Raw genomic sequence first — 26086 nt, 5'->3', positions numbered from 1 at the left:
ACACTCCCCTCTCCTTCCAGCTATCTGCAAAACCTTGCCAGTTTTCCCTAAATAAATGATGCCATCTGCCAGTATTTCCTATGATAAGATCATACATAAGATCAAAATTACTCACTAAGAACTCATCCCGGATGAAGAACTTGGCTCTCGTGACTTTGGGGTCTTCTCCTGCATCTGGTGTTGCTGTTCAATTAAAAATAAGATGTATGAGAAACAGGAAGGGCAAACAATTTTCTCTTTTTCAAGATAAAAAATTTAGTGAGGAGGAAGTAGCTCCTCGATACAGAAATTAAAATACCGAATATCCACGGGAGACTCTGGACACGTAACTCTAAAATGGAAGGGTGCTGTAAAATCTGAAATAAACTTCTAAGCGTTTGGTATCTCTCAGGGACCTGAAAATTGCTGATGTTTTTGCAAGCGTCGTTGCTCGCACGTGAAGAGGTTTACTCACATCCGTTACGTTGGTAGTAAAAGAAGTGGCAGCTGGGATTGATCTTTATCAGAAGATACAACTGGAAGAACAGCTCTCTGGCTTGTGTAACATGAGAGCTCCTCTGGAACAAAGATTCTAAAGGCAGGAATTTGGGTTTAAAAACAGCGTAAGGTTCAGTGCAAGGTTACACCTGAGGAAATGCCGTAGCATTACAAATGCTTTTTAAAAATGTATTTTTCTTCCAGGCCACACGTGGGCAGAATACTTAAATGTACTGCCACTTAAATATACAGAGCATCTGAGATTAAAACCTTCTTGCACAGGAGACTCATTACTTGGTACTGTCTGCCAGTGGGTTAAGACATCTCTGTCTACCTCTGCATGTACCCGAAGTGTGAAAATTAAACAGTGCAGGAAAGAGATAATCTATTCCCTTCCCTTTGGTGTGGTTTCTCCTTGACTAAGATACCACATCAAATGCTTATAAGCATAATGTGATAAAGGACAGGATTTATCTGAACATGGAAATATTTTCTACTCTTATCTGGAGCAGCAGGGGTAAACAGAGAGCAGCTGCATAACCAGCGGCATCTTAGAGTTCAGTGCTTCTGTCCTTAAATGACATTGTCTTAAATTAGGGGAAAAATGAGCAACCATGGGTTAAAGACAGAGAGCTGCTTCATGTGTGGATATTCTGGATCACTCAGGATTATCCACTGCGAAATCCCGCTGAGAAAAATGAAAAGCTGCCTTATCCGGGCAACTTGCTTGCTATGGAAAATGTTCATTTTAATAATTTACCCAAACTCTCAGTTTTTATGGGGTCTATGCTTGGTGCAAAGAGATTCATGTGACAGTGACCGAAGATTTCTGAAACCCTTAGGGTTATAAAACTAGTGCCTGCCTAACTCAGATTTGGGGAAAGTTTATCCTCTGCACTTCAAAATCATTATCAGACTCTCAGCGCTTCAGCTTGAATGGAAGTTGCACACACCTCATCATTACCTTTAATTCTATAATCCAAGCTGCTGTTGATGGGCAAAGAAGGATGTAAGCCAGGTCTGTCAGACCCCCCAGCACCCAGAGCCTCCTGAGGCTGGGGCAGCAGTGGTCCATGTGCTATGACCTCAGAACCCACTGATCCATACTCAGCAGCACAGGATGGAGCAGCCACCTGACCTCACACACACTGAACAACAGCACGTGTGCATTTGTGAATATGCATGTGTGTGTGTGTGTGTGTATGAGACAGAGAGACTAGCTATGGAACGGGCTATCCCAGCTAGCCAAATCCCTCAAGTGGTGAAAAATCTTACCATCCTCAGGTACAGTGTAATGCGCGTATTCAGGAAAGTAATCTTCAATTTTTGATTTCCCTGCCAAGACTTTTTCAGCCAGCATGTCCTGTTTATTCAAGAACAAAATGATAGAAATGGTCCGTAACCACCTGTCAAAAACAAACCAAATGTTTGGGTTATCTCTGACACATTTATCAAAGGGAACACATCAAACCAATGGAAAATGCACTGGTTGTCCCTGTGTGCGGTATTTATTTAGAACTCGGTTAAGAGAAAAGAAAAAACAGAACTGGAATTATTATCTCCATGATTAGCTGGGCTGAAAGATGTATTTATAAGATCTTTGCATGCATTTCTAAAATCCCCAGTAGGTATCACAGATGAACAGCCGTACAGCATTGCTTTCTAAACTTCATTTCTGAAATTAAGTTTGGAAAATGACGGCAGTTCCTCAAATTTGACGTTCCCGTCTACTTTGCTGGGTTTTGCTGAACCGAGAGACAAAGGCTGGAAAACTTCACTGTCTTAACTAATAGTTCATGCAAAGTTGCTGTCTGTTAAGATGGCTTGTATGACATCTGATGAATCAGAAGTAAATAATCTCTCTTCTTAGCCAGTTAGTGCCTAGCCATCACTGTGACAACCTACCTTTGGGACCTGGCTTAGTGTTTTTCCTCACTTTACCGTCAATCACCTCTCAGTGTAGAGCATTCTAAGAGCCGTGTGCTAGAAACTTTTGATTACCTTATCCTGTGTACTGGAGTTACTTATTCGCCACTAGGAACAGATTGATATCACTATTTGGTTACATGCATCACTCTGGCCACTGTGGGTGCACCCCATGGCCTGGCTCTGCCTTGGGCATTTTCTGAATAGTCAGTCTGAGCACGTTTTAAAAGGAATCCAAATCTATGGGGAGTTGGAATGTCGCTGAATTTGCAGTGGGAGAAGAAAAGAGGTGTACTTTACCTATTATTCCAGATACTTTTGAAAAGGTCCAGGGATTCCCGTAGTCTGTTTGTGTTATTGTCTTCCCTTATTACCATGTTGTAGCTGCTGCAAGCCACAACAAAGATTATAGCCGTGACATCTGGACAAGGCACACAGAAGAAAGAAGGGAAAGAGAAAGGAAGTTTCTGTTATACCAGCACATACTCCTCATGGTAATATGGCCATTACTCCCCTATTGCCCCAAAGGCCTCAAGAAAATATTTATCAAGTTGGACTTCCATATTAGTGACACACTATGTTCTGAGCGTAAGTAAAACAATACGAATGCTAAGCTGCTCGCTCTGCACAAAGCAAATTCGTAATAAAGATGTGGAACATTTCTACTTACCGTTAAAGCATTGGATCCATTTTCTTCTCTCATCTCTTTGGCCACCTACATCAAACATGCTGTTAAAAAGCCATAGGATGTTATGTCACTCATGTGCATTAGGAAAGTCACATGAAGCATGCATGCAGCACAAGGGTTCAGTTCATGAATCTGGCAGCTTCGAGGACAGTGGCAGTAAAATAACTGCCTGTAGGGAAGAAAGGTTTGTGGCTGCCGTGCTGCATGCCAGAGCACTGCCTCACTCCACCTGCCTTGCTCCCCCAGGGAGAATCACGGAATCATTTGAGTTGGAAGGGACCTTTGAAGGTCGTCTAGTTCAACTCCCCTGCATCGAACAGTGACACCTACAGCAGATCAGGCTGCTCAGAGCCCCATCCAGCCTGACCTTGGGATGTCTCCAGGGACGTGCCATCCACCACCTCTCTGGGCAACCTGTTCCACTGCCTTACCAGCCTTACTGTAAAATACAGTAAAATCTAAACCTGGGATCATTACTGTGGCCCACCTCTTGATGCACTCCAACTTGCCCATGTCTCTACTGTACTGAGGACTCCACATCTGGACACAATTCTGTAGGTGAGATCTCACTGGCACAGAGCAGAGGGGCTGGATCACCTCCCCTGACCTGCTGGCCATGCAGCCCAGTATACAGTTGGCTTTCTGCGCTGCACGGGGACACTGTTAGCTCATATCCAGCTTCCCATTCACGACCCCTAAGTCCTTTTTGGCAGGGCTGCAGTCTACCCTTTTGTCACCCAGCTTGTACTGACAGTGGGGGTTGCCTCCACCCAGGTGCAAGAATACCACTGAATCCATATAATGAGAAAAGCGCTGGCCTCTGTTGTGTGCAGAAATTCACACGGTGTAGAGAGTTGGGGCTACTGTGCTATGAACAAGCAGAGGTTTCATCATCTTTTGAAGTGTGGTAGAGAGAGTACATGCATTCAAGGACAGGGACACAAAGGCAGCTTGTCCCCCATCAGCACTGACACCTTTTTGGATGAGAACCAGTGTGGAGGTAGCCTGGCAGTACCTTAACAGAGATGCTGCGCAACACAGAGCTTGCAGCTCTCCAGACGGAGAAGAAAGAAGGATATACTGAACTCTGTCCCAGTGTTCAAACTGTGTCTTGTGGAATGACACCATATTCTGCGAGATCTTACCCCAGAAGAATGAGCTGGCAGTGCTATCTAAATGAATGAGTTAGTAAAAATGGCCCCGCAGCAGAGCAGCGCTAATACGTGACTAGTATCACCTTTTGTTTTTTCAGTGAAGTATAAGGGAATTTTACTGGGATCCAGGGAAACAGCTAAAAAACCCCAACTAAACCAAACAACCCTGATATTCACCCTATGCCTGATTACTCCAGGAAGACATGAAAACAGACATCTGACTTGTGAAGATTAGTAAAACGTTCATTAATCATTACTAATAGACTTACTGGAAATTTACTTTATCTACTTGAAACCTTGTTTCAAAAATCCCTGATGTCAAAACTCTGCATCGTAACAGGTCCTGAAAATGAGAACATGGAAGCTGATTAGTGACATTCTTTTCTATTCTAATTTTCTTTCTAAATGTACGCTATAGTATTTTCCATGAAAAGGTACGTTCCATTTAATTAGAGCTCCATCAGACTTGCTGGTATACCTCTATGCGTCCATTCTCACACAGTAGATACACAAACACTATATTTGAATCTAGCTTGTGAATACCATATGCATGTTCTTTTTAGTGCACGCTGGTATCTATTATTGGCACACAATTTTATATGTGACGTGGATAATGAATTCTGAAGTTACATAAAACTAAGAAAATACGTTGTCCGTGTTGTAAAGTCAAGTACTCAGCTGTAAGAAAACTCCAGATTTACAGTTGCCCAGGCAACATTAATTCTGCCCTCCTTTGTACTGAATGAGACAGGAATCCTATCGAAATAATAGCTTGTGACTAAGTAATTAAAGCTCTATTACAGTGCACAAGGGAACAGAATCTGGGTTGCAGGTAAATCTGGCATTTCTTTCTTATTTTTCATGCTAGCAGTTCTTCATAACTTAAATGGCATTTTCTAATAATTACAAAACAATGATTTCCTAGGTTCCCAAAGGAGGCAGGCAGAAGCAATTTATGGTGCGCATCTCAAGTAACCGGTTCACTCTGTGCCATCACCATCACCAGCAGTTTTTTAACCTTGACTACCCAGTACTGCTGCTGGAGGAGAAGTTTCCTGCCTGCCAAATACCAAAGGCCTCCTCTGATCTTTGGAGACAAAGGACATTTCTTCCCAAAGGAAGCATCAGGAAAAATTTTGAGACAGCTGAATAATGAAGCCGCTGCCAAATCCTCCTATGATGAATGACTGCTCAAGGTAGAGAAAGACCCTGCAAGAACAAACAGGGCAACACTACAATAAATAACAAAAGGAAAAACAAGGCTTGGCTTTGCTGACGTCTCCCTTCAGCAGAGTGATACTGATGCTAACGTCAAGGTCTACATGGAGTAAATCTCAACGCAACCGCTTTTGTTTGAAAATGTATGGAGGGCTTTAATAATTTATCCTGTATCTGGTCAACTATATGAGTTTTGCTTTTCATTGCCTTTTAATTCGGGATATTTGTCTTTGTAATTTGACAGGCTTGTAGTTATAGACCTGAACTAGGTCTGAAGGTGGAAGTTCTGCCCCACATGCCTCCCTGTCTGATCTCTGGCAAGTCACTTCATTTCTTCGAATTTCAGTCCCCGATTGATGATCATTATTGCTTTTTTTAGTGAGCTCCAACTTACTATACACCTTGAGTAGACAGACTGAACTATCCAGCGTAGGATTCTCCTTTACTAAGTGTATTTGCAGTTCATCACATGACCCACAGTCTTGACTGAGACTACTGGATGGCATGGGGATGTTGGCACTGAGCAATAATAGCCTCAGAATGTTTTGCTGAGGAGACAACCTGCCAAGCAAAGCAGGCAGCTCGAGCTCAGGGAAGCCAGATGACAGAGGCAACCTGCAGCCATGCACCCCACCTAAGCTTCTTCTTACTCCAAGGCTTCACCATTCCAGCCTTAAATATCCCAAATGCTTTTCTCATTAGAGTACTGTATCAAGACCTATCGAGATACCTGGAAAAAACTCATGTGGCTATGTCCAAAATTTTCTAAATAAGCAACCAAAGGCAAACATCATGGATATGTGTGCTGCTGCTATGTCTCAGTGTGAAAAGTGCACACTGCTGGTGCTCCCCCTGAATGTGGACACTGGACACCTCTCCTTCTTGGCTTCCATCACCTCCGTCACTGAAATACAACACAGGTACTGCATAGCGAAGGTTGGTGATGTAAACTGTAGGCTTCTACATTTATGTTTTCTGTTTGCTTTGTCTGTGGGACACCGAATGGAAAGCAAGGAGAAATAACAGATGTATTACAGGAATCACGACCTACATATAGCAACAATAAAACACAAGCTTACAACATTGAAAAGCTTCTTCTTCTTTAACATCCATTATTTAAACAGCTAGACTGCATTTTGTAATTATGTGGTTTGCTGCATTTCAGCTGCTGTTTGGACTAAACCAAATTACATAAAGAACCTGTATAAATGGGTGTCTTGGTTCAGCCCTTATCACATTAATTACACTAACCTGATCTGTGGGTGTATAGTCATCCATGCTGACGCTGTCGATTCTTTCTAAAAAGCTGGAAGAAAAATAAACATGCATTTAGATACGTAAAATCCTGTCTAGTACAGCACATTTTCAGTACCTCTTCTGGTTTAGATTTCAGCTGCAAAGTAATGCATCAGTGAAATGGCAAATGTATGAGCCCAGAGCTTTACTTATGTCGCTTGTGGTTCTAATTTCTGAGCTAAACAGCTTTTTACCCAGGCACTGCTTCAACACAGTGCTTTTACACTTATCGTTAGGTAGTACTCACAGACAGACCGAATGCAGTACAGTGTCACAATTTGGGAGGTCCACTCAGAAAATACTACATCCATCAGCTTAACAACTTGAAAACAAAACTGCATGATGTGGAGGTTAAACAGTCTGACTCCTCACAACACTCAGTCCAAAACTCAGTAAAACGCATATGGTGAACTAGAAAAAAAAAAAGGGCACCACTTTCTCCAATGATTTTAAAGATCTTTTCAAGCTTTAATTCTTTCCTACGACATGTTAGAACAGCAATAACGAGGATATAAAAATGGGATTTCATATGCAGAGCTAAAATAGGCAGGTTCTCCTCCCTCACTTTCACCCATTTCTTACATTCCGTGTGAGCCCAGATGGCTCATTTTCCCTGACTGCCTGCATGACTTAGAGCCTTTCTTGAATTTCTGCATTGTTGTTTGGCAGTGAATATCCCACTGACTGACTCATCCTTCTACAGTATTATCACAATTTCTTTATCAACTGGCAAGTGTTTTTTGTTGGTTTTTTTTTTTTCTTTTTTTTTTTTTTTTTTACTAGGGTGTGCATGTGGAATTTATTTAATTGCAGTGGGAAAGAAGGAAACAACAGTGAACTCTTGCCTGGCAATGTGACTCACTGCTAACACCAGGGTCACACACACAGACCAGTTGAAAACATACCTCTCTAAAAGCCTGACTGTATTTCTCATAGTACTTTCCCACGGATACGAACTGAAAGGAAAAGAAAATATGCCGCATATACACTTACTTATACTTTTTACTTACATCTTTATAGCAAGCTACGGTCACTGTGATGAGTGCCTGCACTCAGGCAAAACCTTCTGCTCAACTGTTATCACTGCCTTGAGAACACCGAGCAAGTCTCAAACTCACAGCACACAATTAGACGAAGAAGATGGCAACCCTATGCCCATTAAAAATGCCTCCAAGCTGAACCTCCTCCTCAACAAGTACTCATCGTCCTTAGCAAAGCTGTATGGGCAGCATTTCAGTTTCTCCGAATCCATCCCGACATTTTCTGTCTAGTTTATAAACAGTTTGATATGGTTAATACTGTGGGCAGATGCAAAGTGTTTGTATACAAACATCACCCCATCCCAAATCCCACTAGACTAAATAAAATGCTTTTGTTGCAGAAGCATTACTGCTGGAGCTGATATATAAAAATCACATCTTGACTCTAACAGCAATGTCATGTTGATAGCATTGATCCAAAATGTTTAAGTAACTTGGTCGTTAGTGCCTGTCAACATTTCTCCCCTGTACACAAGCAATTTAAGATGGTTATTGGTTGCCAGCATTGACAGTTAAGTCCTTGGTATTGGCCTAAGTCACGTTCCAAGTAAAAGAATATATTTCAAACATCTGTAATGGGAATGCCACAGGTAAGAGATAGCTCTGTTCAACAACGTGCTTAAAAAAGATCAGTTTAGATAGCTGTAATGTTTTATGCTTCTAAGGCCGCTGGCCCCACGTCACCTGTATTGAATTGAAGGCAGTGATTTACAGTTTATCGTATCATTTTAGAACCACTGATAGAGTGGCTCTAAAATGCAAACCACTCTATCAAGCTGCAGTGACACCACCGCCACCCAATAAATCAACACCTGACCACTATTAGAACCAGGCTAAATTTCTTATCTTTACTTAACAGTAACTTTTCTGGTGTGATGGTTTCATAGGATTTCTTTTGGAAGTAAACTGAATGTGCACTGAGTTTTGTGGAGTCTGGACTTTCTTGAAGGGAAATCAGTTCTTGAACATCCTTTATAGAAGCTCCTTACTTGGCTGATTAGCACAGAATCAAAAAATAGCTCTGACATGCAAATTTATGTAGCAAGTACAAGTAATGGATTCCAGATGAGATAAAGAGTCAGTACTTCTAAACACATTAGCTTCAGACTCATTGCTGTATTAAAATGTGAAAAACATATATATATATATATATTCCCTAAAGAACATTCATTTCCACTAACTCTTTATGCCTTTCCTAATTATGGTCTGGTGTCAATACACCCTCTTATATGTATGTAGCCTCAGACGTTGCATATACCTATCGGAGCAAATTTACATGACTAAAAACTCAATTAAAAATGCTTAAGATGTGATGACTCCCAAATCTCTGCTCAATCGGTGTGAAGAAAACAGAATAGCAGAGAAAGGAATAAAAATGGATACTAGCATCACCAATCCTCTCTTTTTAGCTCATGTTTTTTTTCAGCTGAAGGATAGAATTATTTTGACAGAACTACATCTTTTCTCAGCACTGACAGGTCTTCTACTTGTGCATCTTCTACAGAAAACCATATTCAATACTGACACTAATTCTGCAATAACTGTTTTGCACGTCAGCGCAATGAACTTTAAACTCAGGCACCCAACTCAAGTGTGAGTACAACTATAACACAGTATTTGTATTTCTACTTCACCGATCTGGTTTTATTTTGTCATTCAGATAATGAGTAGGACATTGAGGTTCTTAATTTCTCCATAGGTTGTTCTGTATTACCTGATGTGGAATAACCCAGATCACTTTTTTTTAAGGAAGATACTGGAAGGAAGGTCTGTTTGGAAATGCAGCCATTTGGTTTGCCAAGAAATTAAGCGAAAGAAAAATGGTCTGATAAAGTAAAAAAAACAACAATCACGAGCTACTGACATTATTATAGCTATTATTAAGCTGATCTGTAGTTTTATAAATATCTCCAGTGAGTTTCCTAGGAAACTCAGCTGACACTTAGTTTGACAAGCAATCTCTACATTTTATATTATGCAAGCTGTGAACACAAAAGTACAGGTTTTAGATGTGCCTGCCAGTGCATGTGGGAACTATCAATAAGTATTATTCTCTTTAAAAACCATGGCAATTTGAGCAGCATTAGCAGCTATATAGGAATTTCTGAAAAAAGGATTCATAAATGCACAAATAAAGAGGAGCTAATCGTACATGAAAATCTTTTTCTCACTGGGTAAATCACTACAAGGTTCTGTACAGCTATTCTGACCCCACGAAATCACAATTAAAAGAAAATCATGCCTTGAGAATAATATTACACATACAAAAAAACAACCCATGCTCTATTTATAAGTGCATTTTGACATTCAAAGAATTGGAAGGATGAGGTGCTAAACAGCACATCAATACAATTTTACACATTTTAATACATCTTTTTCTACCTCAACTGTTTGTTTTTTTTTTTCTGTTTTCCCCCTACCATTTCAAAGGCCCGGTATAAAAGTCTCAGTGGAAAACAAGAAATCAAGCTAATGCCAAAATCCCGGTAATAGGTAAAATTGTAGCACTGTAGCTTGAAGCTATCAGAATGAAGAATCTTGAAGTTTCATCCTTGGCAAAGCGGCTGGAGTCTGCAAACTTCCTGCTTCTGAAGGACCACAGAAGGCTCTGCAAACTCCTCAGCCAGGCCCCCAGACTAGTAGAAGCACCTTCTATCACCTACTATAAGAAGTCATGCAAGACCAAGACTCTGAATTCTGCTATCTTTGGGTTATGATAACTTGCATGCAAGTTAGGTATTTCACAATGACACCTGATCCCAGATCTCTAGGGGGCTGAAATTGACCTCCTCTCATTTTTTTTTCTTTGACCTGCTAAAGTAATCAGAGACAACATCAAGATTCAAATGGTTATACACATATATTAAATGGTTAAGGAATTGCAACTTTGTTAGTGCCTTGTGCAGAATCTGAGGATAGGAAATTATGCATTTCTGGTTTGGAGGATACCTTCGGCTCCACAGTTGGGTTTCAAGTAACCTCACATTATTCTGATGTGCTTCATGGTTCCTGAGAAACACATGATGATAATAGCCTCCAGCACCATTCTAACCCCTAAGTGATTTATTTCCCTAAGTCATCTACTGAAGAAATCCCTCAGAAGACATTGCCGGCATTCAGTAGGTGAGGATTTTCATGTCAAATGCAAACAGGCACTGTGCTGTAAGTACAGCTCCCATGCAGCAGCAGAGTGCTCTCGCCCTGCGTGCTGCTTTGTGGCTGTCTTCCCTGAGGAAAGGCGTAGAAGCGGGCACTTGCAAGGCAGGAGTGCAGGGGGCTGAAAACTGTTCTGAATCCACTCTGCTTCACACATCTTTGTTCTAATTTTCACTGACCAATTGCTGCTTGAGCTGATGCAGAAAAATAGCCAGTGCAAACACTGAAAACGCTAGTGAAGTTTTGTGTTTATTTATAGAGTCTAGAGATTTACATCTTGGTATTGATTGACGTGTATTTTTGGCATCTTCTAAGATCACCGGTTTCCCAGGACTTCCCTCTTCTCCCTATTTCAATACTGACATGATCACGTTATAACGGTCTCTTCAGCCTCTCCTGTGGGTGGAAAGGGAGATTAAAAAATGGGCTTGGAAAAGAAAGCCGTCAAACCGCATGCATGCTGGGGCTGTGGAGCAGAGAGGAGAGAGACTGCAGAGGGCAGCATCTGCTCACCCAGATCCCTGCCTGGCTGCCCGGCAGGCCGCGGCCAGATGCTGAGTGAGACCTCTGTGGGCATGGCACTTGAGGACTGAAGTTCCGAGTTTCACAGAATCACTGAGCCATTGGTGTTGGAAGGGACCTCTGCATATTACCCAGCCCAACTACTCGCTAAAGCGGTTCCCTACAGCAGGTCACACAGCAGGGTATCCAAGCTGGTCTTGAGTATTTCCAGAGAAGAAACTCCATGACCTCTATGGACAGCTGTTCCAGCACTGTTACCCTCACAGTAAATTAATTATTCAATTTAGAATAATTTGTCCTTTAAAACCTCCTGCCAGCCCTCCACACGGGGATCCTGGGACCACTGGAGACCATGTACAGGACAGCTGCTTGGCCTCCATGTGTGATCAGTACATGAGCAGTGCTTGGCTGCTTGGGATAACTGTTTTTTCAAGATGTTGTGTCCTCAGAGCAAAAGCAGCTGTTGTAACAAATGGGCTACGAAGGGAGAATGGTGAACATACTGACATGGACCCTGGATGACGGAGCACTGGCATAGGTTGCCCAGAGGCAGTAAGTCTCCTCCTTGGAGATGTGGTCCTAGGCAACCTGCTCTGCGTGGCCCTGCTGAAACTGCAACATTGGATTGGATAACCTCCATGGGTCCCTTCTCACCCCAGCCATTCTATGATTCTGCAATCAGATCTACATGCGGCCTACTAGAGATACTGGCAGTTTGGTTGGGAAACATATACCTGTCCCATTCTGTTATCATGGATACAACTAGCGCCAAGATACAGCAAAGTCATCCAGAGCAAAGACAACATGAGATGCTCTATCACATTAGTCTCGTGAAGCAGGAGAGCTCTGGTTTAAACACAATTCACAGATGATGACTTACTTAAGCTGAGATATCAAAGGCAAAGACACAACTGTCAGTCACGACTATTGCAACCAAAAGCTCATCAAAATTCAGCAGGTAACTCTTTCCCCCACAAGTCAGATGGCTGGCAGGAGTCAGAATCAAGTTTGATGAGGGTAAAGAAGGATGGATAAATTCTATGAAAGAATGCTGCTGGTATATGGGCTTAGTTAGGAGAGTTTCCTAGCAGACATTCATTTCAGTCTCAGTTTCTTAGCTGCTGAATAGTCTCTTCTCAATACGTACCGCAGAATACCTCTACGAAAACGCTTTGCAGGCTTTGGCATACATCCAACTATCAACCTAAACAAATACATGGAAAGCTACATTAAACGTTTCAGATATATGTTGAGTATTTGCTTTCTGCTAAATAACAGCAATCTATCTTTTTTTTTTTTCTAATTGAAAAAATATGAATTAAACTCAAAAATGAACAAACAGTACGACTTCCATAACTGCTTGCCACCACTGTTCCCTAAATTTGCTAAGAAGCAGTGTGAATTTTGGGAAATGCATTTTTTTCCTTCTAAATTTAGCAAACTAACCACTATTTGGCTTAGCAGATGTTTTTGCTTTCCGAGCGAGAGGCCTACGGGGATCATCATTAACCCTCTTCTTAACATAAACACTGGCTAAGACTTCAATCTGGAAAACTGTCATTCACACAGAAAGGTTAACAGGCTCCAGCAGAAATGAGACTCATCATCTGCAGCTTCTGTTACACAGGATCTCAGAGAGAGAGATGAAGAGTGGCACGAAGAGAAAGGAAGAGGATTTATTTTACAAAGGACAATATTTTTCTGCTGCGTGCGTTCAGACATTTTATTCCCAGAGGTGCAAGTGGACGAGCTGCTTCAAAACACAATCCAAGAACGAAGCACTAATAAAACCAAAGGCTTAGACTGACACAGGCAGACCCTCCTTGAACTGCATTCACATCGGCTTGAATTCAGTGAATTTCTCCTTCCTTCTGGAGAGGAGTCTCTGGCTCATAATCTTTATTTGTATATTGATATACCTATACAGACAGACCTTAGTGCTGTAACATGAATGTTACACAGAGAACATTCTGTAATTTCAGGGGCAATCTTGAACAGAGGACCAAGAGATAATAACCTGAAAACAGAAAGATCACATAGCATTATCTGGAGGGATCAGGATCCTGACTGCTTTGTGAGCTGATATTTGACAGAATGCAATCACTTTATCAACTCTCTGAATGAAACGACAGTTCAGTATCTCCCAGCAAGTACTTGGGCCAGCTCAGCAAAGGAAGCAGAGAACATCTGAAACATCAGAGTTGCATGGACAGAATGCAACGGTCCCACGAGAATCTGGAAAATCTACCTTTACAGATAATGACACATCAAAACCTTGTTTTCTTGCTAACTGCTAACTAAAGTGCACAGAACATCTCACATCTGCCACTTAAGTGTTGTGTATTAGGCGAAATACGGGGAATATCGTGATGTTACAAGGCAGGCCCTTCCCCATTTCTGGAAGGATCGGTGACGTGTAATGCAGTAGGCGTACACGAAGGACATAGTTGATATAAGTGTGTGTTTGCTTTAATAAATAGCCATTTTGCTGCTCACCACCTTGGTGTCACTTCGGTAATTGGCCCAGCTGCGGGCTTCTAGGGAGTCAAGATCGTAAAGTCATTAGCGGCCATCTGACTTTAGTGTTACAAAATGTCAAACTACAAGCAAAAGCCTTGATAATATTTGGAGCTGTCAGTTTCACAAGCACCGACTTTATACCAAAAGGTTGCAATGGGATGTCAAAAGTTAACCGTTTATTTTCAGAGGGTATTGCAAATACAGATTTCACTGTTGTTTACAAGCTTTGCTGCTGTGATATGGAAAAATTATCTCAGTGGAAGTTACACACTCTGGTTGATAGTTTTGTTTTTAAAAGTTGCTGCGCTGTGGATATATGAAATCCGCCAGGTGTGGTGAGCCCTGAAGAATGCCAAATCCAGGTGAGCTAGAGTGCTGCTTGCTGGAAATTAAACATTGCTTACTCCAATGGAGGTGGTTTGGAATAATGTCTGCTATGGTGGCTGCCAGAAAGGAAAAACCAGTTTGACCAGAGTTTTCTATAGGAGGATGATAAAAGAGAAAGCAGAAAATCCCCAAACGTGAGAAGCAAAGGTAACAAAACACAAACTTATAAGGAAGTCACAAGAAGTTTGAGTTTACCTGTGGCACCAGTCCAAGCTCACTGCAAGAGAACTTGTTGCCAAGTGGTCTCACATCTAAAAGTCACACCAGATGTCTAAAAAGAGGATATTAATAGTCTACAGAAAACCCAGATAAAGAAATGTGAGCTCTTCAGAGTGCTGAATGCTCTTGACCAGGTGAAACACAAGCATGCTTATTATTCTTTTCAGACTTGTTTGTGACATGTGAGAGGAACAACGTGTTAAAACCCTGTGCAAAATGTAAGCCTAAGTGTTGACTTGACCCAGAGAATTGACTTTGCTGGAGTTCTGGTGAGTGCTGGGGTTGAGCGGGAGCACTGGCACTAGTTCTAAGGTTTAACATTTGGATCACAGCACCAGTGAAACATCCAAGAGAACCACTGCTCAGATACAGACCTTTTGATTTTCTTTTTGCCAAGTATAAGAAGCATGGTAACCTCTCACAGAGACCACTGATGGGAAGGACACGAAACCTGCTCTTCCACAACCTGTTCATGTCATGTGTCAGAATGCATTTCAGCATCTCTACATGTAATCTAGAGTGGACATCTCATCATTCTTCCCATACACAGCACAATGGGACGTAACTACCTGCGTATGACCAGCTCTTTTAGAAATTATCAGGTGAAAATAACATTATCAAGCAAGGTCTAAGGAGTGTGATACGAATGCTGGATGTAACCATTAGGCTCATAGGAAAAGTCTTCTATCTTTACAAATGATGCTTCTGAAGTGTTTTCACTAAATCACCATTATCCTGTCAATTTCAAAACCGGGTATATTTAACCACAGAATGTATTCAAGCCATTGGTTCTAACACCTGCAGAACTGTCTGCCTACCACCAATATCCCCCAATAAACCATGTCCTTCAGTACAGTATCTAAATGACTATCTTGGGTAGCTGGTGGAATGTGTGAAGCTAAATCCATAGAGAAGAACTGCAACTACCAAAATGTAAGGAAAGACACGGTGATCATGTCCAACTTATTAACTACTGGCTCACTTCCATTTAGCAGTTAAAGCTATTTAACCAAGACACAGGTTATAAAACTCAGTGTTCAAAACTAGCCCGGCAACCCTGCTACTTGTACATTTGACAGGAAGCCATGTTAGTGCTATCATTTGCTATTAATCAGTTATTTTGCAAAAAGCTTGCCTAACTGCTCTCTCTGTACCTTTCTTCCATTCCTGTTCACTTTCTACTTCTTTTTTTTTCAGTTTACAGTACGTTTGTTCTATTAAAACAATACATTGAGTTGGGTTTGAGGAATGAGGAAAATAATTATGCAACAACCTGATTATGTCCTGCTTCAAGTTACTTTAAATATTACCTAGTGCTTTCCTTTTTAATAGCTCTATCCAGTACCCAAGATGTGGTTGTTATTTCCAGGGCATAGTTTATAACAAGCTGGAGCAAAAGGATGTTGGTTTGTGGCTAATGGAGAATTCTGCACTATGGGTCTCCCTCACATTGCTGCAGCTCTCTGTGAGGGCTCTCTGCTGAGAGGCTCACTACCCATACCAGCACACCACCTACCACCTGGGCTGAGAAAACACCAAAAGGAGGGGGCTGAACAGCACCAGGCTGGTTGGTGCTGTTGATAGTTGGTGTTGGTTGGTGCAGCACTGCCCCCAGCAGCCTGAGAGCCTGCTGGGAGCCACCTGAAAGCCCAACAGGGGCAGCTTTGTGCAGGATCACGGCCCCACATTTTGATTCCTTTAAGATATCATGGGTCTACTGAGAAAGGAACTCCAGCCTTTACAGCTAAAGCAACCCTTCTGGGCTGTAGAAGCTGCTGTGCTGTACAACACACACATCTGCAAGGAAGAGGAAAATTCTGATAGAGTTCACTTCAAAAATACACTGAGGCCAATTTTAAATCCCGGACAACTTCTAAAGCTCCTAAAAACAGGCACAGAGAAGGAAGTTAAACTTCCTAATCTGTCTTCTCTGCCCATATAGTTAGTGGAAAAAAACTGGTGAGATTTGTGCAATAACATCTGGAAAACACTGAAGAGGAATACACAAATAAGGTATAAATGTCAGAAACTCAAAGCCACTTGTCAGTTCAGATTTCAAACTGTTGTATTTTTCTCTCCTTTTTTTTAAGAGAACGTTAAAAAACCAACACTCCCAACTTGCATGTAATCTGCAGAAATGAAAGGCAGGAGTGCTCTGGAAATCATTAGTTGTCTAAGTACTTTAAACATGGAAGCACCACTCACATGTTGAAGTAATAAAATATAGTTGGCAGTATACTGGCAGGTCACCCTATAGCTGGGTTGTGAGCACAGGTACAAGTTTTTCATTTTCTATTGGTTTATTTATTCATTTTTTTTTGTCCCTTCAAACCCAAGGGCTCCTAGAACAACAAATTCCTTATCAGAATATTTTTCCCATGAAACTCTGTGCACACTGCAGCACGGATTCTGGGAAATACACTGAGAAGGAACATGCCTGATACCTGTCCTGAGGGAGAGAACCAGTTTGTGATGGCCTTAAAAGACAGGACCTTTTTATTTCTTTTCTTCCTTCTTTTTCTTTTCTTTTTTCTCTTTTTCTTTTTCTCTTCTTTTTCTTTTTTTCTTTTTTTTTTTTTTTTTTCTTTTTTCCCAGGAAAACCCGTATTAAACTAAATTCTAATATAAAAGTTCTTCACAATACTGCTCAGGAGAATGCATGCCTTTGTGAGGCAGCGCCAGGAGGCTTCTAAAGTTGAGTGTGAAGAGTGATGACCTTTTGCTTTAGTCTCTGGGAACTTGGCTCCACAATGAGATGGAACTCCTAATCACATTATGTTGGACATTTTTCAAACAATAAATCTGAGGACTTCCACTAAGTGATACCAGAACTGAACTGTAGATACCAGAGGAAAAAAAAGCCCTCAGCAGCAAAAAAGGGGCAAAGAGCTGTCTTTTTTTCAGGCAGCACTTCTAGGCTGCCCAGAGGCTGTGGGGTCTCCTCCTTGGAGGTCTCCAGAAGCCTCCTGGCTGTGGGCCTGGGCACCCTGTTCTGGATGGCCCTGCTGCATTGGGGCTGGGACTGGTGGACCCAGAGGGCCCTGCCTGCCTCAGCCGTGCTGGAGTTCTTCCATCTTAAGGAACTACCACTTCTGTCCAATACCTCAAAACTTAACTTTTAAATTCATTTTAAAAGCACTCTTCCCTCCTCTAGAAAAACAACAACAACAAAAAAACACCAACATCAAAAGCCCTTCTTCAGAAAGGCTTTCATTAAATAATAAGGCGTATTGTAGTTCAGAGCAAATAGAGAGAAGAATGATTAGGGCCCAGTCACATGATTAACGTCATCACAAAACCAGAATCAAAACACAAAGTTTTTTTGTTGTTGTTTGCTTTTCTGCTACCAAACAAACGGGAGTTCTGATCCCAAATACCAGGTATAGCAGCCAAAGCTGCTGGCATTTATTTTAATCAAATAATCACATAGATAATTGTTAATCTTATAATCTCTTCAACTTGTTAGTAACCTTCGTAATTAGATTACAGATAATCCAGGCCTAACAACAGCATTGCAAGTACTGATCTCCTCCTCTTAACAAATGTCTGTCTTGCAACAGGTTATCCTGCATTAGACTACAAAGCAGCCAAAGTTCACACTTCCTTCAGACAAACAGTTATTTTCCCTTATGGACGGGCACGAATGTGCGCAAGAACTTCTTTACGGTGAGGGTGACAGAGCACTGGAACAGGCTGCCCAGGGAGGTGGTGGAGTCTCCTTCTCTGGAGATATTCAAGACCTGACTAGACGCCTACCTGTGCGATGTGGTGTAGGGAGCCTGCTTGGGCAGGGGGGTTGGACTCGATGATATCTAGAGGTCCCTTCCAACCCCTACAATTCTGTGATTCTGTGATAAATCAACAAGTCCACATTTACAGCATAACTGTGACGACATTTTGGAAACAAAAAAGCCTTCTTGTGTTGGGCTGCTGCTGATACTGCTCACATTTTGCAAGGTGCATGTTTTAGAAGGCCTCAGTGTTATTCAAACTCAGAACCGCAAAGCAACACATTTATACATTATTTTGTCATGTATTTCTAACACCTTCAGCACAAATCCTTGAAAATTTGTGTTGAGTAATTCACCACCACACACTGCTTAGACATACATCTTCATTTACCGGCTATATGTGAGATATCAGATTGTCCTGATATAAATTCAGTCCGAGCATTGTAATGCACTTCTAAACAGATTCTATATTATAATATTATATAATACTGGACAAACGCTCAATCACAGAAGTGAGGAAACAGGCAAGTTTCCAGTTGGATTTTATGCCCTTTGCTTTTGTTTCTTCCTGTCTCAGAACTGAAAAACTTAATGATGGGATTCATTATGAAACTCTGCAAGCATCCTGAGCTACCTCTGTACCAAAGTGCTGCAGTTGCATACACTGACCGCCGTTAGGAAGGGGATCACGACTGATGTTAATCTGAAGCATACCACAAATACAGTGAAAAACTGTTAACCTTGTCTTCAGAACTGACACTGTTTTCAAGGTGACTCATTTTCTCACAGAAGCTACAAATAAGAGAGAAATTTAATAACTGCAGAACAAATATAGGTAAGTGAATACAAATGAACACCAAGCTATTCTGACTATGGACAGCTATTTTTTTCTATTGTTCTATTTTCTACTGTTAAATATTTCAGGTTCACAGAGGGACTAACAAATTCAGTGCAATCAAAGCTCTGATTCTACAGAGACTCACCCACAAGCATAGTTTTAAGGATATAAGTAATCCTATTGAATGCAACAGGACTTTGGAATTCAATGGCACGACTCATACGCTTAAAAGATCAGTAACGTGCGCAACATTTCAGAAGTCTGGAGCCTGAAAGACGGTCTTTCCCTCACAACACTGGTTATTTGGTCAGTGCAGGCTAACCTCCAAACACCCAAGTCTGAGTGATGCAACAACAATGGCACCCAGTCCACCAGCATGTGACACTGCATTGCGTACTGCAGTTACAGAGGTTGCTTTCTGTTCTGAGGAATGATTGTGCCCGTGTGATTCTCCACAAGTATAATGATCTTGTTGTTGAGGTTAACCTGCATAACAGATTCTTCAAAAATCCAGCAGCTTTAGATACAGACTGTTAGCACGACCTCATACCTTCCAAGCAGCATGCTTGAGACATATTAAATACATAATTAAATAAATGTAAATGCAGAAAAAATAGCCATTTTGTTAGCACCTGAGCTATAGGAGTCTTCAGTGCACAGTGAGAATGGTGCTAACAGGCTCCGATGCAACCTGGCTCTAACCATCAGGAATGAGACATGCTCTAGCATCACCTCCTGGTGTGGTACAGTATGTTCCACAAACTTCTCCTCAACACATCCTAAATGCATTTAAATAACTCTATGAGGGCTCTGGAACAAAGCCAAAGCCCGGCTTCCTTCCTAGGCAGTGTGGTTGCAGCCTGTGTGGCTGCAACAGGGTCTGGCCTGGGGCAGCACTGCATGGTGCCCAGCCCATCGCGGACCGGGCTGAGGCCTGGCAGAGTCCTTCAGGAAACAGCATTATATATACCTGACACACATCTTGTACTGACAAACTCCATGAAGAGGCTCTGTATCATAGAATCATATAGAATCATAGAATGGCCTGGGTTGAAAAGGACCACAAAGATCATCCAGTTTCAACCCCCCTGCTATGTGCAGGGTCAGCAACCACCAGACCAGGCTGCCCAGAGCCACATCCAGCCTGGCCTTGAATGCCTCCAGGGATGGGGCACCCACAGCCTCCTTGGGCAACCTGTTCCAGTGTGTCAGCACCATCTGAGTGAAAAACCTCCTCCTAATATCTGTCTCCAAATGAGACAGCAGATTTCTTTCAACAAGGAGAGGAGCCTGAAAGCAGAATGCAGGCTGAACGAATGAGGTCATTTTCTGCTTGTTCTGCTACAGAACACAGCCCAACCAATTATTATGAGGTACAGGAAGAGGTTCCCTGGGGGGTCGTGGATGCCCCATTCCAGGCTGGTTGGGGCCTGGGCAATCTGATCTAGTACTTGATCTAGCAATTGGCAACCCTGCCTGTGGCAGGGGGGTTGGAACTTGACGATCCTTGAGGTCCCTTCCAAACGAAACCATTCTATGATTCTGTGATTGACAGCAGTCAGGTACTAAGCTGGCTAGAATGAAAATTTAGTACAGATAACATACATACACTAAATGTCGAGGATAGGACCATGAATAATGCCCCACCTAGCTGCACAGCATAATTAGGAATCACACACACACGTCTGCGCTGAATTTGTTCATATTTTCCATCACCTACCGAGCATCTGAAGGAACATTCCCTAACTCAGTAGTACAAGGAAGAATCTGGAAAGAGCAATTTAGATAGAAATACATCAAAATTACACACATGAAAACAGAAAGGATTGGTTATTTATAGTACAAAGAAGTTCTGTCTGGTCAGGGTAAAATTTAAACGGAATTAATCTCTCCCTTTCCCCTCTTGCAGAGGAAGGCATTTTCATTTGGGATGCCAAAAGCTCGGTGTTTGCAGATTTGTCTGCCATCAATTGTTAATCAGGCTCAAAGCATTTATAAGTAGAAGGATATCTCTCGACAGATTAAAAATAATAATAAAAAAAAATCTTAGAACCAAAACTGAAAATTAGATAAAGAGAGACAGAGAGAGATGCATTTTAGCACTCTGGAGTACATTTCTAAAAATAAATTAGTCAAACAGACATCTTCCTAAAAAAGCTGATTGCATAAGCATAATTACACTAAACACAAGTACCTGTACTATCTCTCCACATGTTATAAATAGTTCAAAGTTACATTACACAGTCTTATTCTAAAATGCTATTGTTCATGTGTTCCCTCAAAATCCCTTCAAAGAAGGCAGCTGGCCTTCACCGCTGTCCCACGTACTGTTCTCCTAATGTAGCTATATAACTCCTTGGAAGCTAAATATGTTATTTTCTCCTTGGTTATCAGAAGAAAAACAGATGATTCCAGCAGCTAAAAAAAAGTTACTTAACCATATTATTCCCTCTAGATTACAATGATATAAATGCACTTATTAACCAATTCTGCTTAGAGTTTTTGTTTGGATTCAAGAATCCGCCCTCAAAACTCCTGTTGAGCAACAGTTGACGGCAACTACCCAGGCTGCTACCTGCAAGATGCATGGTGTGAAGAAAACTCTTTTTTCTTCTCTTGTCTTGCTTTATGACATAAATGATTATTTACTTTATTTGTGTAAAAAGGGCTCCACTTCATTTTAGCAACAAGTGGAGTGTGAGCATAAAAAGCTTTCCTAGGAGGAAAGAGATTATTTGGCAACACCAAACACTAACGTGTAACACCACTTTACCAGTGAGTGTCCAGGTATTACTTGGACAGACAAAGTGGTCTAAACATTTTTAACAGTTACCCAACTTTACTTTTCATTATGCTATTCTGTTCAGATAAGATATACAACTACCTGACAGAAATTCTAATTGTAACTGTTCTGTCATTCACGGGTTAAAAATGGGAAGCCAACTTAACCCGAAGTAGGAAACCCTTGTGTCAACAATTGCAGTTCTGCTGTAAGACACAAGCATGACAGCGTTGTGGGAGGGGATCCTCCACATAACATGCTGCTGACATCAAAGGCTTTGCTTAGAATTTGAGGGTATAAATGAGCTGTGGCGTGCACCACTGCTGACAGCAATCCTGATAACATCACCTTAACAGCTTTACTTCTGCGTGTTGGTTATGACAACATATTCATCATATATACTTCCTCCTATTGGTTGCATATAATGATGCATATAACAGTATCTATTAGAACCAAACCAGCTGACATTATTTAAAGCTACTGAAGTAGCAGACTACATATCTCTGAGAAAATGCAAAGGAGAAACAACTGAAACACAATCCATACCAGCAGGAAAACACATGTATGCTTTACTCAGTACACATTCAATAAACACAAAATAAGCAATATAAAGATCCTGTTGGTGATTCATAAGAAAGCTTATTTGGTTTTTAATCTACAGGGGAAGACTTTTCTGCTCTGAATCCCACTTATAGACTGTGTGTCTACCAATGTTTTAGGTATTCGACAGAATTACACAGTTATGACCTGATCCTATTCACAGAGAAACCAGCGTATCAGCCTCACCTTCTTGAACTGAATGAAGTTCACTATGCAACTACCTTTAAAGCTCAGTAGGGTGTGAAGAAGCTCTAAATAAATCATATCTGCAGAATAACTAAGAGAAGCTTTCCCAACATGCTGCAAAACACTGGATATTATTAATAACTAAGGTCATCATTTCAAATGATAAGAGTTGAGAATACAGCTGTGAAATCTACCAGGCAGCTAAAAAGTGAGAAAGAGACAAATATCAAAGAAAGGATGGTTCAGATGAAGAAGAAGAAACGTTGAACTAGAACTTAAACAAACAAACAATAACACAAGCAGGATAGGTACATAACCATGGACAAAAATTATAAAAGGTATTACTTCATGGTGATCCATGGGCACATTAAAGCAGATATCTACTGAAATTTAAGTCGACTAGTGCAATTATGGATAGCAGTCTATCTGCTATGACAAGGCTTCAGCAACTGAGCCCAGTATTTTAGACAGGCTTATCCTGGCTCAACTGAAGCTCTCCTTTCTGTATGAGTGCCCAAACTGGTTAGGTTAACGGAGAGCAGTGTGTGTCCAGCCAGGCTGCAATCATACCTGTAATCTGTGTCAAGAGATCTAAGAACCTGAATGAGTTGGCCAAAAAAAGAAATCCAGGAAAGAGTTTAAAAATATATCCCGTCAATAAAACTTAATAGTCATGTATAGCAGCTTCTTTACAAAAGATTATGAAACAAGAAAATCACAGCTATTATGAGATGATTACAACTATTATGTCCTTGAAAAGGTTCTGCACCTATATGTAATAATGCAGGTTTTTATGTACTTACATTTAACTTACTACATAATTAAAACAGTCCTACAAGCCAAATTTAAGTGGTGATATGTTAACTCAGCATAATTTTCAAGAACTCCATTTATGTTGCCATGCTAATACAAAAGCTTTGTATAGCTATTTTTATTTACATACATGCCATAACTGACCTGCTTGAAGATTAGATTTCATAATATCCCAGTAAAGAAGCATCTGTTCCATTTCTCCAGCTGACAACAGATTCACAACAACCATTACTTTTCTTTAACTCGCAATTTCTTTGCATCACTCAGAAGATAACTCAATGCAATTATTTCCTAAGCGTGCCTTTCTGCCATTAACTTCACTCCATAAAAATGGCTTTATACTTTCTAGATTCCTTAGTGGTAAACTGCGAGGAAGAAGCTATAATGCAGGACCTGGATGTGATGTACAAATTTGTTTTTGTTATTCCTCGCATGTACACCATTTTATTTATTTTGCATATTACTGATAAGCCTAAGGTGTATGTTTGAAAGGCCTATATGGCATCCAGCAAGTCACAGATTCCTCACCCTTGCGTGCTTTGGCTTCCTCTCAGAGCTGAGACAGGAAACCTTCTTGTTGTCATACACGCAACTCAGAATCGCTTTGTAAGCAGCATCAGCATTGCAAAGACTGCCTCGTTTGGACACGAACATACCAGTGATCAGTATGTTATGTGTAAGTGCAATCCGCTGGAACTGGGAGGCAGTATCTCTACCCAAGTAGATAACTCTTTCAAGTAGAGACTGTAGATTCCAAGTTCAGCTTGATTATAGGCATCTGAAAACAATTATTTATTACCAACAGAAGTGCTGTTCCTTGTTTAGCTCAACATGCATCAGGAATTCCTATAAATTAGAACAAGTATTTTTGGTATCTAATGCTATCTCACTGCTCAGATTTCTCAGGCTGACATCCTTTTCCCTAGTCACCTTCCTCACTGCTATTAACATGTACTGGAAGAGCAGCAAACAGTCTCCCACTCCCCAGACTCCTCAAAGAGAAACCCTAACTGCTTCACAGCCTGCAGGTCACTCCAGTATGTGCACTTGTGGGACTGACAGAGGATGTGAATAGATGGTTTTCAGAGATAAAATAAGCGCCCACCCCACCTTTTTTTTTTTTTTTCTTTCCTTTCAATTAAGGTTTTAAGACCTTTAAGACTTCATAAAGGCTGTATCCAACTTCTTGAATAACAATAAATTGATGCTACTGACTGCTACCTGCTTTCATGCCATGGACTTTGCAAGTGATTTTAAGACAGTCTTTCAACTGCTGAGTTAAAATCTATGAGCATCTTCAAAAGCATGCAGACACATGGAAACCAAAGCAAACATAAATGAAAGTTAATCTTTGAAAGGTTCAGCGAGTATTTACTTAGGTTAATGTATAATTTCTGAGGACAGATGTATTTCTTGCAAAAAATCCATAAAATAATAAAAACTTCAATTAGGAATTGAAAACATGGCAGATGAACATGTCAATCTAATTCAGGTGTGAGAATAAAGCATGAGAATCACACACACACAGAATCACAGAATGGCCTGGGTTGAAAAGGACCGCAATGATCATCCAGTTTCAGCCCCCCTCCTATGTGCAGGGTCGCCAACCACCAGACCAGGCTGCCCAGAGCCACATCCAGCCTGGCCTTGAATGCCTCCAGGGATGGGGCATCCACAACCTCCTTGGGCAACCTGTTCCAGTGCGTCACCACCCTCTGTGTGAAAAACTTCCTCCTAATATCTAACCTAAACCTCCCGTCTTAATTTAAAACCATTCCCTCTTGAGCCCGAGCCACTCTTTCCTGTGCTGAAAAGCAGCACCTCAGTGTCAGTAAGGCAGTGTTTCTGCAGCAAGGACATCCCCTGCGCAGTGGCTCCGCAGACAACTGCAGCTGCTTCTGCTATGCTTACGTGTCTTTTGACAGCAACTACACTTCACAGAAGATACAGCCAAAAAACAGATTTCTAAATAAAACGCCTCACGAAAAGAACTGCATCAAGCGAGACAATGGGATACCAGGAAATGCATTATCATTATTTTGCCCGCATGTTTTCAAAATAGAAAAATCTCCTAAGAAACACGGTCCGTAAGTCAGCGCATTTGCTCCTAGCGTGAGGCTTTGATTCGGGCTCTTTAGGTACCTGCAGCTTGTTTTCTGACGGCGCCCTTGTTTTGTTTACAGCACATTGCTGGGATACTCCCTTTGATTCAGCCTGACACACGTGACGCTCCGCCAGCTTCTGTTCTGCAGTGCTGCTGCACTAAAAATAGCTTCCGCTTGCTTTGGCTCCACATCTAATTTATGGAAACTCACAGAAAAGACGGCCCCTCGCAGTGGGTGAGCGACGGACGATCCTGCAGCTTCTGCTGCTAATCTCGCCCAGTGTCGTGAAACGCGGGGCTGAAAATGCTCAGTTGGAGCCTGCCGTTGATGTCGGTTAGGAAGAAGAAAGGTAATGCTTAATATGTCCCATTGATTTCTAAGGCGGTTTATTACTAACTGAACTGAAAACGTAGGACGGTGAGAACTGT

General features: G+C 41.4%; 1 protein-coding gene across 3 annotated transcripts in view; it reads right to left on the bottom strand.

Moving 5' to 3' along the window:
• Positions 1-26086, bottom strand: part of GNAL (G protein subunit alpha L) — a 178487-nt gene that overhangs the window by 10036 nt on the left and 142365 nt on the right. For all 3 annotated transcript variants that reach the window (XM_072328056.1, XM_072328058.1, XM_072328057.1), the window contains 6 exons: positions 6715-6769; positions 4515-4588; positions 3074-3132; positions 2704-2824; positions 1753-1883; positions 116-183 (listed from right to left, as the gene is read on the bottom strand). In XM_072328056.1, coding sequence (XP_072184157.1) covers positions 116-183; positions 1753-1883; positions 2704-2824; positions 3074-3132; positions 4515-4588; positions 6715-6769 — 508 coding nt within the window. The remainder of the gene's footprint in view (positions 1-115; positions 184-1752; positions 1884-2703; positions 2825-3073; positions 3133-4514; positions 4589-6714; positions 6770-26086) is intronic.

This window comes from Excalfactoria chinensis, chromosome 2 (assembly GCF_039878825.1).
Source record: "Excalfactoria chinensis isolate bCotChi1 chromosome 2, bCotChi1.hap2, whole genome shotgun sequence".
Lineage (NCBI taxonomy): Eukaryota > Metazoa > Chordata > Aves > Galliformes > Phasianidae > Excalfactoria > Excalfactoria chinensis.
The sequence above is the reverse complement of the archived record's forward strand: the minus strand, read 5'-3'. Positions and strand labels throughout refer to the sequence as shown.